This window comes from Gadus chalcogrammus, chromosome 3 (genome assembly GCF_026213295.1).
Source record: "Gadus chalcogrammus isolate NIFS_2021 chromosome 3, NIFS_Gcha_1.0, whole genome shotgun sequence".
Lineage (NCBI taxonomy): Eukaryota > Metazoa > Chordata > Actinopteri > Gadiformes > Gadidae > Gadus > Gadus chalcogrammus.
In genome coordinates, this window is record NC_079414.1 from 10,333,421 (window position 1) to 10,349,589 (window position 16,169).

The window sequence follows — 16,169 nt, forward strand, 5'->3', positions numbered from 1 at the left end:
CAAAAAAAATTCTATCTATCTAAATAGATTGGTTGGTAGAACGTCCTCCACAAAACCATCATTGATTTAACAAGCCCTCATCAACTGTGGGAGCAGAAATTTTGGACTGCGTGATTTTTCCTCACTAGGCCTTTGAATTGCTTCTTTATCAAATGCGCTTTGCTTTTAATAGAATATCACTCAATATCAACAATTTTGTGTGCGCTCGCACTCTCACTGTCACACTCTCTCTCTCACATGCACACACACACAATTATATTATTTAAATAACAATGAGCAGAATGGAAAATTGGACAGGTGCTAATTATATATTATTATCGGTGCAGGGTGGACCTTGCTTCAAGCCACCTAGGCGGCTGCCAGCCTCTTACGGGGCTGGTGAACATCACCACCCAGGGTTGGGATGTTAAAAGCCAATTTATTGACGAGGTCTGCATATGGTCTGGTGCACCTTGTTGCCATGTAGGAGATTACTTACTCTCGAGTGTGTGTGGTGACGTCTGGTTTAACCTGTGTACACAGATTACCCAATGTGCAATTGGGGTGCTTAAACCAGCCATCCACACACAGTCACACATATATAAAAGTAAACACTGCTTGCAAAGACCACCTATAAAACATTCCACCATAATGTGTTCTGTTTACAGTCATATCCCTAAATATTAAATAGGTCCGGAATTTACACAAAACCTTTAATGCGGTTCGAAATGCTATCCCAATAATCGTTGTCCACTCATAAATCCTCAACTCTCTTTTATCAACCCCATAATCACAATGAGATGGATCAATAGCGAAATATCACCTCACTTATCTTAATAGCTTATATATATTTAGCATTCATATTATCAGTACTGACGATTAACTTCACAATTCCTGCTCAGTTCAAAAGTTGTTCTAAACGTTTTCCCATGCTGTGTGAGCACAGTTTGTGTTTGGTTAACTTGGGGGTTTGTAGCTGGGTCTCCATGGGAGTACAGACTTTCTGGCCTGTTGTTGTGCCATCATGTTGGAGGTCCAGCCTTGAGCGAAGCACGCTTGTGTTGCTGTTTGTATAAATTCCCTCACAGTGTGCCGTAGTTCAAAACAACACTCTTGAGCTCTATTCCACAAGAAAAATAACTGCAATCAAAAAATGTTTCTTTAGGTCACCCTGTTGAGAACAGATAAACATGGCTTTCTGTCTCTGGTTGACCAGCAGGTCACCAAATAAAGGCCTGCAGACATTACAAGTTAATTAACTAACAACTGAAGACAAAATAGTTTTCCCGAACCTGTGTTCAAACTCTGGTTGGAGTTTACATAAACCTCTACCTTCTGTCTTCTGCTCAGATTTCAATGTGAAGTACTTTATATTTTCTGTCAATTAAAACATTTTATGTTCCTTAACCTATAATACGTGTTATTGATGAGGCCTAATATTTCGACTATTGCAACATAGTAATTTAAGTGTGGGATAAGCATAGTTCTTCATTAACTCCTGGAATGCAGGCGCAGCATGGTTAAATCCTTAACCCTCACTTATTTTTTACTCACATTAACAACTATTGGCCAAGAACACAGTGCTGCGTGCGCACACACTTCCTGGTCTGTAGCCAATGACAGAGCCGGAAAATTTGCTAGCGAAGCTACTGCCACTGTGTGAACTTTGACTCACTGTTGGACTGACAGAGCAAAAGGTAGGCAAGTAAACGTAAACTCTTACAAAACCTATAATGAAGTACGGTTATAAAATGTTCATTCGCCAATGTTGTATGTGGATGCACCAGTGTTGGCTACGTTAAGTAATTTGAAGACAAAGCAAAGGAGAATGTTGCTGCAGGCTTACGTTGGCAATCATACCTCTAAAAATAATGTATGCAATCCGACATGATTGATGTAGAAAGTCCCAAAGGGAACAGCTATAAATTGGTATACATGTGGAAAAGTTAGAACAAAGAAGGCAAATCCTGAAAAATAAGAAAAAATGGGCATGCACATACGCACATCACATTCATAACTGGCATGTAAATCATTGATATCAATAAATGATTTATTTTTATGGTTCCCACTTATGTTTTTCACGATCACACCTTCACCTTGCTACTAATGCATCACGTGTCTCATGTTGCTGTTACTGTTGTTGTTTAATCATCTAGGACGCGCCATGGGTCGCCTTGATGGGAAAGTGATCGTGTTGTCTGCAGCGGCGCAAGGGATTGGACGTGCGGCGGCAATAGTAATGACTTTATAAATTGCTCATGCAGTTGAAGTTAATTTCCCACTAGCCTTTTCAATATATAGCCTACAATTTGTTAGATTGTGTGTCTTCTGTGCTGAAGAGATGCGTACAATGACAAATTCATCTCTCCACTGACAGCAGGGTCTGCATCACATCACAACTTTGTATACAGAGTCCCGTCACTTGAAGAGTTGCAACCCAGTCTGAGTTCTGCAATGTTTTTAATAGTGAACTTATAGGGGTGAAAGTTAAGTTTAAAGTGGTTGTGAATCACAATATTGAATTATTTTAAACTGGTTTTATGTCGTTTATGTTCTCTTCAGCATATCAATAAACCATTAAATCACTGTTGCTTCAAATAAGACCGTCAAGAGGTGTAAAATCTAGAGCTGTCAAGCTCTAGATTTTACACCTCAATCGCGATTAATGCGATTAATCGCATTAATGTCATAGCTAACTCGCGATTAATCGCAAATTCTTTTTCTATGCTAAATATCCCTTGATTTTTTTGTCCCATAATTCTTCTCATTTTAATTCTCTTATCAACATGATGAAGTGCATCGGCTTGCCTTGTGCAAATGATTTTTTATTGATAACAACATTGGCATATACTGATCAAAACAGGACGATACAAAAAAAGAGCCTATAGTGCAATTAAACGACTGCTTTGAACAAATGTCATTTGAACATAGCAGTCAGGCTACTGCTTCTTTGTTTTGGCCCAAGGAAAATATATATATATTTTTTTGTAATAAAATAATTGCGTTGATCGCGCGATACATTTTTTAACGCCGTTAAAATTGGTTTGCGTTAACGCCGTTAATAACGCGTTTAACTGACAGCTCTAGTAAAATCATCTGTGTTTTCCAGTCTCCAATCAGTCATTGGCTGTCAAAGTGCGGTGGCACTTTGACACCACGCCAAAGGGCGAGAGAGTGCACTTTGGGGCACGATTTAAGGATATAATTGAATTGCGATTACTAGACTATATATTATAGTCTAACATTAGATTATAATATTGCGATTGCGATTTAGTATGCACATTTTCTTTTTAAAGTTCCTTATGTTTTGTATTATTACTTGACACATTGGCGGTCATGTTTTTTGTCAGTCCGCCGCCAAATAGCCTACCAACGAGTCCAAGACAAGTCCAAGACAATAAGAAATGTCTCTAGTCCGGTCCATTTATCCAGTATCTTTACCAAAGCTGTAAACCCGGCCTAGTCACTGTCTTGATCATATCTTTAACTATTAACCCTATCGCCTTAGTAAATTTGCGGTTTTGAATCTTGTTCATATAGAGTTTTATTCTGGATAATTTCGGTCAGTGATCACTGTCGGGTGGCATTCGATCTACTTGACACCTGTGTTCGGGTTTTTGTCAGTTTTCTTTTTCATGCCAGCGGCAACAAATCAAAGCGTAGCGTGGAAAGTTGTTTTCCTCATCTACTGCTATCGCTCGCAGGTCACGTAAACTTGAACCCCAACGTGGCCCTGTGTTTCCGATTCCAACCACCTGATTTGTTAGATTATAATTTATGTCACATTAGAACAAACACTTTACTTATTTTTTATCCCAGCCTTTACGATTTGAAAATCGCGCTCTATTACATTGTGATGTCGGTTGGAATTTGATTAATCGATCAGCCCTAACACTAGCGCCACTGTGTGTGTGAGGCCGTGTGGAGCTGTGTCTGAGCAGCTGTTAATGTTGATGTCAGCCTCAGAGAGAGGGTTAAGCTTCTCCAGGCTTTTTACTTTTTTAATTCCATAACCTGAATGTTCCCTGTGTTCAGCAAGACTTTGCGAACAGACCGTTCAAGATATAATATATGCGACACCACAACAACCAGCAGCATAGACCTGTGACTCTAGGCTTCCCCCCTGGTTGATATCCTTGTACAAACAGAACAAAACATCTATACCGCCTCTCCGGGAGACCGAGTCATTTGATGACCATTTCCTCGGGAGTGACGCCTTTTGCGTATCACACGTGTATGCATTTTTGATTGTGGATGCCTCTTTAAAATGTGTGTTTTTATTCTATTTTGTGTGGAGGAGGCTGGATCCCCGTTGCCCGCTAGTGAGGCGTGAAAGCCATCACAGACCGGGCTCCCATGGTCTGAAGAGCTTCCCATTTACACTCTGAAAGACACTTGAGGCTGTAATGGTCTAGGACATGTTTAATGGGGCGTCACTACTATACTCCTCGGTTGGCCTAGCCACAGCATCTTTTTTAAACCTGTCAGTTAAGTATTTTTTTTCTTGAAGACAAGAAGGACAGAACGTCTATCAAACACTCGATGCTGTGAATTTGATGATTTTTAACCGGCTGGCGGTGTGGGTGCAGTGAGTCGTAAACGGTTTCTGGTAATATTAGTTCCCGTGGTGACGTGACTTCAGTGTTTTATTGTCCAAAAAAAAATACAGCATGATGGCACCACCACTGTTAGCAGGGTAGGAAGGGGGGGTTCCCATGCACCCGAAAGGTATATTTTTCTAACCAAGCTTTTTGTAATCCTTAAGGTGTCTAGTAAAGGAATTTTGATGTTCCCCATGCAAATTATTGTCCCATGTATGATTTTTCTCACCATCTTTTGTGTCTGTGCTTGATTTTCGGCTGTGAAAAATGAAAACTTTAAATCTACATAGATCTTGAACAATACATTCTACAGACACAATCCACCCCATTTTCTCTTCGTCTTTGTATGAAGAATTGATAGAGATGAGGATTGTCATGATTAGATAATGTATGGTGATTAAAAACGAAATAAACACAAATAAAATGTACAAAATCTGTGACATTGGATCACTGGAACTCCTCCCCTATGGACCCTATTGATATATTTTTTCTAACTTTTGTATTTTTACAGTCTTTAAGATGTCTCATAAACAAATGTTGATGATCCCCACTTGAAAAATGGTCACATGTATGTTTATTCAGGCTATATTTGTTCCAAAAAAAAGAAAAAATCGACATGTCTTAACTGTACATTATGTAATGGAAAATTACCCTATTTTCTGTTTCATTTTGGCATAAGACATTGAGAGGGATGGGTAGTGGCATGACTGGAAGATGTATGGAACATTAACACAACCAAATGCTAAAAATGTAGGCTCATCAATAGGCAGAATTGGTCCAAAGAAACATCTCCCATACACCTTAAGGAGATCTTTTTCAAACTGTTATATTAGTATTTTATTTATTGAAACAAAACAGAAAAACACACTCATATGTGTATCATTAGAATAAACTGAAATTCAAAAGTAAAAATTGCAAAAATGAAAAGTTAAAATGTCTATTCATCATTCAGCAGGTCTTCATAATCTATCTCTTGCTCCTCGTCTTCTTCGCCATCTCCATCCCTTTCCTCGACTGTTTTTTCCAGCAAGTCAATGAGTGAAGTGGGAAGGATAGGGCCTTTGTCTACTCCATTACTCATCATACTGTACTGTATGTCTCATGTCACATTGTCTGAAATGTGAATTACCTTGAGCAGTTTGGCCCGTCATACGCAAAGAATAGATCTGCCATGTCCCTGTTGCATTTGTGGAATAGAGCCAAGTTGTTTGTCTTTACAGAGTACTGCACGATCAGGATCAGACGGGTATGATCAATCACACTGAGCCAGAATGTGGCTGTCTTGCGAAGGTGGCCGGCACGCACCTTGTTTTCTATGCCTCATACTTTTTGAGGATGTCGAGAGTGGAGGGATCCTTCAGTGCAAGGTCAAGGTTCTCACGACTACAGGCCTGGACTAGATCAAAGAGGGCTTTGGGATTGGTGATCTCTACGTTCTCCTCCTCCATGAATCTCTGTAGCAACAGTCATTCCATGACTTCACTGACTACTTTGAGACAGAACAGTGCTTTTGCATATGTCTTCCCCTTCAGGACTCCTACGAGACAGCCACTAGTGACAAGTTCTGCCTCAATGAGGATTTCAGCGTAGCCTGGGCCCTTGCATTTGTGCCCTGTCAGCATTCCATATAGTTCATCCCGGTATGGAAGGGTCCTGGGGTGACCACATGCTTTTCGTACTCTTCTGGGAATTTCCAAATGAGAGGCAGGGCCTTCATGCAACCACCGAGGTCAAAGGTATTGAGGATGTACTCCTGACCTACCTCCATGGTGGCCTCCTCAGACTGTTTTAGCAGCTCCCTTATGACTGAGTACTCTGTAAAAGGCTGGTTGATTGGGGTGAAATAGTCGATGATAGATCTTCTAGTGGGCTGGTCACCAGTGGCTGATACAAAGCCAGCCAACCCTGCTACTAGTTGCTTTGATCCACGGCTTCCCACCACTCGGACAAGTAACCAGACATGATACTCTTGGATGCTGTTTGAGTAAACTTTGTTGTTTGCTGTGGTTGGAGTAAAAACTGCTCCCTCAGGAAATTTTTGGGCCGACTATAGATATGGACGGAGTCCAGGTTCTCAGGTATGTCTACCTTCAGAGAGCGTGTCTTGTTCCGCTCGTAGAGAGGGAGCATTCGTTGATTTGGGGGAGAGTTGGGGGCATCAAATCCAGGTTTCACCTCCTATATCATGATCCCACCGTTCCAGTTCACCACATTTGAGCCATGAATGTTTGTCGTTATTTTGTTCAGATTGTCCCACTCTAGATGAAACACATTGTTCCCCTCACCAGAATAATTTGTGGACCGAGAAAGATGGAAACCTCATTGAGGGCCTTGGTTAGAGCGGTCTCAAGTTCCAAGCCAAAGTCGTAGGTTTCACAGTGACCTAGCCTACTGAGAATAGTAGTCAGTTGTTTACTGCGATAAAGGTGACGTATAGTGGTACAGAGGAGGGTATGCTTGGGCAACTTCCACTCTCCCTTTCTCACAGCACGGCAGATGTCCTGAAATAATAAAGAAAGCAATTAAGCATTGAAGTGTTCAAGCAACTACAGTGTACACAAAATAAAAAGTGTGTAATATTAAAAGGCAAAAAAATATATCAAAGTGGAGAGTTAAGTCATACCTGACTTATAGATGGCACAAGGCATCTTGTCTTCTCACTCTTCTCCAAGTCAGCATCACCAGAAATGATGAGGGTCAGGAACCTCATGAGATCAGATGGCAGGAGGTCATCCAAGGACATGACCAGATCATCAGTTGTGGGAGGCCAAGGAAGAGAATTGGCCTCCCTGAATGTCTTCTGGATTGTACCACGAAGAAGCAGGGCCACATCTTCATACTCTGACAGTTCTCATGATAACTCTGATCATCCTTGCAGCATGGGGGGTGGGGCAAACATAGTTCCTGCGAGAACTTTGATAATTCAATCAACATTGCTCTTTGCATTTGTGCCTCAACTACACATTTTGAAAATGACCAGACAGGAAAAGATTTGCTGCCACTGAGGTTCTGTCACAGATTTTTCAGGGTGGAAGCAATATATGTGAGGATGTGCCTGAGACACAGGTTCATTTTGAGGAGGACCCTGATTATGCGGCATTCTCCTCTGATGAGAATGAAGCCAGTGACAGTCTTTTTTAAATTTTTGGAAATCCAGGGTGGCAACCAATATAGCCAGAATAAACCTACATGTAACCATTTTTCAAGTGGGGATCATCAACATTTGTTTATGAGACATCTTAAAGAATGTAAAAATACAAAAGTAAGAAAACATATATCAATAGGGTCCATAGGGGAGGAGTTCCAGTGATCCAATGTCACGGTTTTTGTACATTTTTTTGTGTTTATTTGAGTTTTTATGCACCATACATTATCTAATCATGACAATCCCCATTTATATCAATTCCTCATACAAAGACGAAGAGAAAATGGGGTGGATTGTGTCTGTAGAATGTATTGTTCAAGATCTATGTAGGTTTAAAGTTTACCTTTTTCACAGCCGAAAATCAAGCACAGACACAAAAGATGGTGAAAAAAATCATACATGGGACAATAATTTGCATGGGGAACATCAAAATTCCTTTACTAGACACCTTAAGGATTACAAAAAGCTTTGTTAGAAAAATATACCTTTCGGGTGCATGGGAACCCCCCCTTCCTACCAGACTATGTGTTTTGAAGCCTGCCAATGATAACAATATATTCTGTTCACGCTGAAGATTATTCCTGGATGTTCATTACATTATGTTGGTGAACATTAAATGTTGTTGTCCTTTGCAGGCGTTTGCTAAAGAGGGAGCTAAAGTCACCGCAACTGATATCAATGGAGAGAAGCTGAGGGAGTTGGACAGTATTGCAGGTACTGCCTGTCAGATCTGTTCTGGTGCATCGCTGACATCTGCTGGACAGAGAGAAATTCTGCACACACGGTTTCTTGTCATCTCAAAATACATGTTTGTTGTTCCTCAAAGGCTGTAACATAATATCGTTCATTTCAACATATTCTTCCTAATTTTTCCAGAATTATTTAAATTATTTTCTTATTCAATTAGAGATTGTCACAATGCACAATACCATTTCATCTGACTGTAGTAATGGTCATAAATGGCCCCTGATCATTCAAATGCATCAGTAACCTGATACACTAATTCAGTGAAAGGTTATTCAAAGTTTTTAAAACATTTCTCTGATGTAGCCAGTAGCCACGTTTTTGCAGAGATTCAAACGTAATAGTTTCTAGGTATAGTTTTTAAAAATTGGCTATTTCATAGTCCATAGTTTAATAGTCTCATAGTCTCATTTCGGTTAAAATCCTCAAAGTCTCAATGATAAAATGTAGAGAAATTGTAAATACTTGAAATTGTAAATATTGCTATCCGTTTTCTAACTGAAGGTATCAGAACCAAGGTGGTGGACGTGACTAAGAAGGACCAGGTGGAAGAACTGGCCAAGGAACACGAACACGTAGATGTGTTGTTCAACGTAGCTGGGTAAGTTCTCTCTCTCTCTCTCTCTCTGGCTCTGTCTCCCTCTCTGTATCTGTCTCTTTATCTCTCCCTCTCAAAGTGCGCTTCATCCCCTTCTCCCCCTTTTTTAAACCCTTAAACCCCACAACTCAAGGTCTTCCACAACCCCCTCCTTGACCTCTTGAACACCATTTCAGTAATGTGGTCGTGGGAGCGTTCCTGTTGCATCCAGCATTCAGGTTTTACCAAAAGCGACTCACAGTGAAACCAGATAATAAGTCAAGAAGGTAGTCAGCATCATGCTCTAGGATGCTTGCAGATTGGCCTGTAAATGATGGAGGATTTAACCCAGAACTTTGCAGCTGGGAGGGAAACGCACCTATGCACAACAGCACCCTGCCGCTCATCTTCCTTCCATACCTCCTAAAGTCTGAAGTTCAAGGGACGTGTTGGACGTGGATATTGATAATTATGGCAGTTTCAAGCGATCATCTGTCCAACAGCTCATAAAGGTTTGTTGTTGTTGTCTCCTAGCTTCGTGCACCACGGCTCCATCCTGGACTGTGAGGAGGCTGACTGGGACTTCACAATGAACGTCAACGTCCGCAGCATGTACCTGATGACCAGGGCTTTCCTGCCCAAGGTGACCCTTGACCTCCAAACCATATGCCAGCCTCTTAGATCGGCCGCGGTTGATGGAACCTGTGTTGGTTGTTAATAGTGTGCCATATGTTCAGTGTTTTTATGTTGTTCGGTTTGTTTGTTTCTGTGGATTAGCTGCATTACACTGAGCCTTTAGAGGGAACAGTCCCGTTACTGCCTGCCAATCTGTCTTTAGCTATACTCTAGCTGCAAGCTAATGCAGCGATCCTAGAGACTTGAATCATAACATTTTGTCCCTTTTTGTAAAACCTTCTATAAAACTGTTGATACAAAAAGTAGTTGAGAAGGCTTTAACGGGAATGAACGTGGAGATCTCAAACATGATTACATGGTTATTATTGATCACATTGCTGGTAATTTATCTCCTACTGTGCTCATATTATAGATGTTGGCCAAGAAGTCAGGAAACATAATCAACATGTCATCAGTTGCATCAAGCATAAAAGGTAAACAACAGTATTGATATTAATTACCATCCAAGTACAATCTAGTTTGAAAAGGAAAATAACACTAGACCAATCAAATTATATTGATATTGATACTTTTACAAATTATATATATAACATAAACGGAAATACTCTTCGTAGCATAAACCTATACATATATATATTCTGTATTATAGAAAATTATAAAGATATCCTAAATTAAAGTAATTTATAAGGATAATGAACACAATACCAGTATATATTTAACATGACAGCAACATGAGTAAGAAAGGTTTGCTAAGCCATTGGGCAGCTGAACAATGTCATTGTAATCCTCTTATGTCTGCCATGGCTGCTGTCTTCTTTAGGCGTGGTCAATCGCTGTGTCTACAGCACTTCCAAGGCAGCTGTCATTGGACTCACCAAATCAGTGGCCGCAGACTACTTGGACCAAGGCATTCGCTGTAACTGTGTCTGCCCTGGTAGGTGTATAATGTTTGTTATATATCCCCCCTCCCTCCCCCCTCACATGATGAAAACCTTCCCAGATAGTGGCAGTTTACTTTAATTGTCCGCATCGAATACTTGCCATACTGTGTGCCATACCGCATGCCATACTGTGGCAGTTGACCCTGACAAAGGGCTGTTTTTAATCAAATTCAAATCGACACCGCAATGTAATAGAACGTGATCAGGGCCGGATTAACCAATGGGTTTTATGGGCACGTGCCCAGGGCCCAGCCCAGCCAGAGGGCCCAAGACTCGTCCGAATTTTTTTTTTTTTTTTTTTCGGGCGGGCCCCTTTAAGTTGCGAATGAGTCAATATAGGCGCAAGCCGGTTGCCTCGGTTTCAATTAGAAACGTTTACTCTTTATGGAAACTGACAATTTGACCAGTATCCGTGAACAGGCAGAAGTGCTCTGCATGTCATACCCATCTGATTTAGATGTCGACTTGGCCAATGAAATAATCCAGTTCAGAAGCTTCATGCAAAACGAACAGGATAAGTCTCCTCAAAAGCTTTTGAAGATGATCTTAAAACAGGGTCTGCAATCAACTTTCCCAAGCGTTTTTATAGCTCTCCGTATTTTTTTGACCCTGCCTGTGACAAATTGTGAAGGGGAACGATCATTTTCACATCTGGCCAGAATTAAAAATGAGCTTAGAACGACACAGACGCAACAGCGCCTCAGCGCGCTGTCACTCATGGCCATCGAGACGGAGCTACTCAGGAGCCTGGAATTCGATGAAGTTATCACTGACATTGCTAATAGGAGAGCCCGTAAGAAGTTTTTCTAACAGGTGCGTCAGGGAGGGAGACATAAACATATATATATTATTTCTCATTTAATGTTACATATTTGTATTCAGACTTACTTCTGTTTACTAACTTCTGAGTGTAATGTATTGCCATTCATTATATAGACATACCCTGGCGGAGAGGAGTACTAGTTTAAGGATCAAGATGAAAGAGAGGACAGAAGTGGGGAAATCAGAAAGACAGACAACCAGACCGTGATAGGGGATCCTGAGTGAAGAAAGGAGACCAAGGGATGATGCCAGTCACATTAAAAAACTCTATGTTCATATGTTCATTCAGCAATTCATAAGTTGATAGGGCTAGGCTAGTATAAACTGAATAAACAAATCGAATAAACAAATAATTAAAGTATTTCATTTTGATGGTAGCATATCATTTAGCTTTGTTAAATGTTTCTTTGTCTTGTTTTAGCATATAATGCTTTGTTGATAATATGCGATAGAAACATTTCTGTTCTGTTGTGACATAGGCTACAATAGGCCTAATCATTAATAATAAAAAACACCTGCCACAGCACTGTTTTTTTTTTTCGGGGTGGGGGGCATCCAACATTTGTGCCCAGGGTCCTGTGACTGCTTAATCCGGGCCTGAACGTGATATGCACATCGCGAAGGCTGCGATTTCTTATTGTTACTGAATGGAGATAAGTAATATTATTTTTTTTTTTCATTTATTAATTCAATAAAACTAAGATGTTATAATACGAATTCCTGCATCAATTCAACTCAACACATAGGCCTGGCCAAAAGGAAAGAGATGTTTATCTGCGACCGCTTCCAATGTTGTTCAGTGAATAATACAGAACATAAGGAACTTTACAAAGAGTATTGCATACTAAATCACAATTGGTTAAAATAATTGCAATTAGTTTGTTTCCCCCAATCCTTCAGCCCTAATTGACACACAACACCTAGGTGTCTCTGTAGGCCAACACACGGGATGCAGGGATATGTTGTAACCCAAGTTTGTTTTTAGAATGGGGACAAATCGACCCAAAGAAATTGTTCTTGTGTGTGTGTGTGTCTATCTCCAGGCACTGTTGATACTCCGTCACTACGAGGCCGGATCCAGGCCCAACCAGACCCAGAGCAGGTAGGACTACAATAGAGCTGGCAGCATACTGTAAATAGAAAATACGTTTGGCAATGAGGACAAAATGATGTGATTGCAGAGAAAATTACCACATTTTAATGGGCCCTTTTTGCCCCTCAAATAAATTGTTACTTGCCAGGACGGCATTGGAAACATTGTGTTTGATTGGTCACAAAAGCAAGGCGGCTGTGATTCACTGTGTTCTGTTTCCGCAATCGGAATTCTGATATCCCGTCTCGATGGAGACCTCCAGTAATAGAATGATCAGTGATCAAACCTAAGAAACATTGAGTAATAAACCAGTTTATCCGCAAAGTACTTCTTTGAAGTCAAATGGCTGACCGCTTAGGCCCTGTGATTCAGCAATAACCACCAGATTGCAGGATCTGACGATTGCATGATTTGATCTCCATGTCAAGTGCTGTGTAAAGTGAGCTCCTCATCTGTACCTCCCGCAGGCTTATAAAGATTTCATGGCAAGGCAGAAGACGGGGAGGATGTGCACCGCGGAGGAAGTGGCTTACCTCTGTGTTTACCTGGCTTCAGACGAGGTAAGCTCTGCTCGTGTGGTGCAGCGCCGAGGGCTTTGGTTTGCTGGTATAACTCAATTAGGGTGCCACCGTTGAACGGGTGTTGGCACACAGTGGTTTTGCTGATGTTATGTCTTGAAGTCTTATAATCTGTGGACCTGTTTTTGTGAAGATTGGATTTTCTGGTTCTCTGAACTGAGGCCCACTTTCTCACACATTGTGATATCCGAAGTAAATGCGTATTAAAGGTCCCATGACATGAAAATCTGACTTTATGAGGTTTTCTAACATAAATATCAGTTCCCCTAGCCTGCCTATGGTCCCCCAGTGGCTAAAACTTGCGTTTGGTGTAAAACGAGCACTAGCTGTTCTGCTCGCCTTGGAAAAACGGAGGCTCAAGCGCGCTGATTTGGAATGTCTTTATTTATGTCGTCATAAAGCAGGGGTGCCCAACCTTTTTTGACCCAAGATCTACTTTTGAAGTAGCCAACCTCCCGAGATCTACTTTTGAAGTAGCAAACCTCCCGAGATCTACTTTTCAAGTAGCCAACCTCCCGAGATCTACCAGTCTAGTGTCAACATTGCAAATGTTGACACTAGATTTAGTGTCAACTAAATCTAGTGGGGGGGGGGGGGGGACCTACGGACTTCAGTGGGGGTTTCATTCCGTCTGCACACAACAATAATCAATACTATCTTCCTCCTACTCAGGGTGAAAATGGTAGGTCTTAACTCGTTTCCCCTCAGCCATGCCAACGTTTAGGACTGCGTAACTACTGTTGACGGCGTTCAACTACTGTTGACAGCGCATGCGCTACCGCGCGTATATGTCCCGCGCAAGTTTTTTTTTAATATATATATCTTTTTTTTTTCTTCACCCCTCGCGGTCGACTTAGGATCTATCGGCGGTCTACTTGTAGACCGCGACCGACTGGTTGGGCACCCCTGTCATAAAGCATCTAAGCTCCTCCCCTTACTCTGCCTGGCCCGCCCAGAGACGTTGGCCCACCAATGAGACACGACCGTGCGAGCGCCACATGTGTGTGTGTGAATACACACACTGTAACGCAAGTGTTTCTTGTCGGTTCTTTGACGTCTCTTGTATTTCCACAACGAGACAGTGGGGGTTATCTGAGCCATAGTTGAGAAGGAATTGGGGGAAAGGACCAGAGAAATCGCAGAACCCGACAAAGTCGTTTGTGATTCATAATATCGTCTGGAGGCGCATACAGCTTTTGGCCGTGATAATATGTATTATATGATATAGATATCTATGTATTATATGATATTATTTAGATATAGAGCTCCAGGACTGTAACGCAAGTGTTGTACACTTCCTTGTTATTTGGATAACTGTTCTGCTTTTGGTGTTATGGCGCATAACACGTCGGACTCTCGTCTCTGGTATTTCTACAACGAGACTCGTAGTGGGGGTTATCTCAGCCAAGGTTGAGAATAAATTGGGGGGAAGGAACTTTGGCTTTGACTCCCTCAAGAACATGAACCACGACATAGACGAGAAAGGGATTGTTGGCGGCGAATGTCTCCCGCTTGAGCCCCGCTGAGGGACCACCGCCGGAGGCGGAGGTGCCAAAGCGCTGCCCGGCAACAATCCCTTTCTCCTCCTTGTCGCGGTTCAGTCTACTTCACATTGATGTGAACGTGGAAGAACCACGGTACGGTCGTTTGAGATTCATAATATCGTCTCACACAGCTTTTGGCCGGGATAATATATATTATATGATATAGATATCTATGTAGGCTATCTGATATATTTAGGTATAGAGCTCCAGGACTCCCGTGTGTTCTAGAACATTTACAGAACACGGCTAAAGGCTGTGTGCGCCTCGCCATTGCAATACATCGGCTGTAAACAGAGTGCATGGTACCGTGGCTGCAAGCTGCTCAGGGCCACACCCCCACCCTCCTCCTTGACCCGCCTCGCTCCTCCTCATTTGCATTATAGCTAGACACCAAAACAGCGCATTTGGGGGAAGCTCAATGTGCGACTGGCTCGGAGTGGCTGTAACTCTGCACCACGACTGAATTTCGGGAACGTCTTTGAATACTGTGTTAGTTGCCCACTAATACCTATATTAAAGAATACATAAAATAGCATGTCATGGGACCTTTAAAAGATGTGCACCTGCGAAATCAGTCACTGATATCGTTGCCATAACAGTGCTATGCACAGTTTTTTAGAGAACTTTTATAATTAACAGTTGCATATTCAAACTATTTTTTTTATATTGTTTTGAATAACTGAATAATTTCATGCCACATGCCATTTCTTTCATAAAACATATTTCTTTTACTAAACGCTAAATCAATGTGTTGCAGAGGAAGTTAATAAATATGTGAACCTTTTTGCTTGATGTTTTTGACAAGTCCCTGCCAAGGGGACTTGGCTTTTGTATGCCATTTAAGAATATAAGACAGACGTTACGGATGGCTCTAGCGGCTCTTGTTCCGAGCCATGATTTGGATAGGCCGTTGACCTGTCAGTGGTGGAATGTGATGGCTCCCAGCCTGATGAGTGTCTTTGTTTCTCAACAGTCAGCCTACGTGACTGGAACGGAGCACATCATTGATGGAGGATGGCGTCTCTGAAGTTTCTGAACCATTCCTTTCTAATAACTACTTCAAATCCCTATTTGAAGGCGTTTTACAATTATTCATCTAACCCATGAATAATATAATTATAATACTACAATTTCCACAGAGATATGATTTCAACCTGTTTACCTACCTTTACTTGTTTGAAGCTGAATTGTCAATTTAACACAATCGTGCCACAAAGGAGTTGTCAATTTGTCAAAAAACATTTAATAAATTTATTTTGAATAAACCAACCGGTAACAACGTATTAGAGATTCCCACACTTTAGTTTCTACTAATGATCTTGGAAGCTGAGTAGTACTAGAGAATTACAGACAAACATCCATGCACCCACACATCCATGCACCCACATCCATGCACCCACACATCCATGCACCCACCCACATCACCCACCACTAATCCCGCTCATTTCTGCTCGCAGTCGCATGTCGATTCGTAGGACCAACTTGTTTCTCATGAAGCCTCAACCTATG

At 41.4% G+C, this 16,169-nt stretch overlaps 1 protein-coding gene across 2 annotated transcripts; it reads left to right on the forward strand.

The window, feature by feature from the left end:
• The first annotated feature begins 1,577 nt into the window (after positions 1 to 1,577).
• bdh2 (3-hydroxybutyrate dehydrogenase, type 2) lies at positions 1,578 to 15,971 on the forward strand. 2 transcript variants are annotated; one of them, XM_056585938.1, is made up of 10 exons: positions 1,578 to 1,676; positions 2,136 to 2,215; positions 8,361 to 8,439; positions 8,974 to 9,070; positions 9,581 to 9,689; positions 10,095 to 10,155; positions 10,503 to 10,616; positions 12,489 to 12,547; positions 13,006 to 13,098; positions 15,634 to 15,971. In XM_056585938.1, the coding sequence occupies exons 2-10, from the start codon at positions 2,144 to 2,146 to the stop codon at positions 15,685 to 15,687; spliced, it is 738 nt and encodes a 245-aa protein (XP_056441913.1). In that variant the 5' UTR covers positions 1,578 to 1,676; positions 2,136 to 2,143; the 3' UTR covers positions 15,688 to 15,971. The 2 variants fall into 2 exon arrangements, with proteins under 2 accessions (XP_056441913.1, XP_056441914.1); XM_056585939.1 differs by having other exon boundaries at positions 1,594 to 1,680.
• Positions 15,972 to 16,169: the final 198 nt, after the last annotated feature.

Bases quoted from the DNA above. Each gene is read 5' to 3' on its own strand.
- bdh2 (XM_056585938.1), top strand. From the start codon at position 2,144: ATGGGTCGCCTTGATGGGAAAGTGATCGTGTTGTCTGCAGCGGCGCAA. The intron at 2,216-8,360 runs GTAATGACTTTA...TGTCCTTTGCAG, and splicing joins TTGGACGTGCGGCGGCAATA to GCGTTTGCTAAAGAGGGAGC. The intron at 10,156-10,502 runs GTAAACAACAGT...TGTCTTCTTTAG, and splicing joins AGTTGCATCAAGCATAAAAG to GCGTGGTCAATCGCTGTGTC.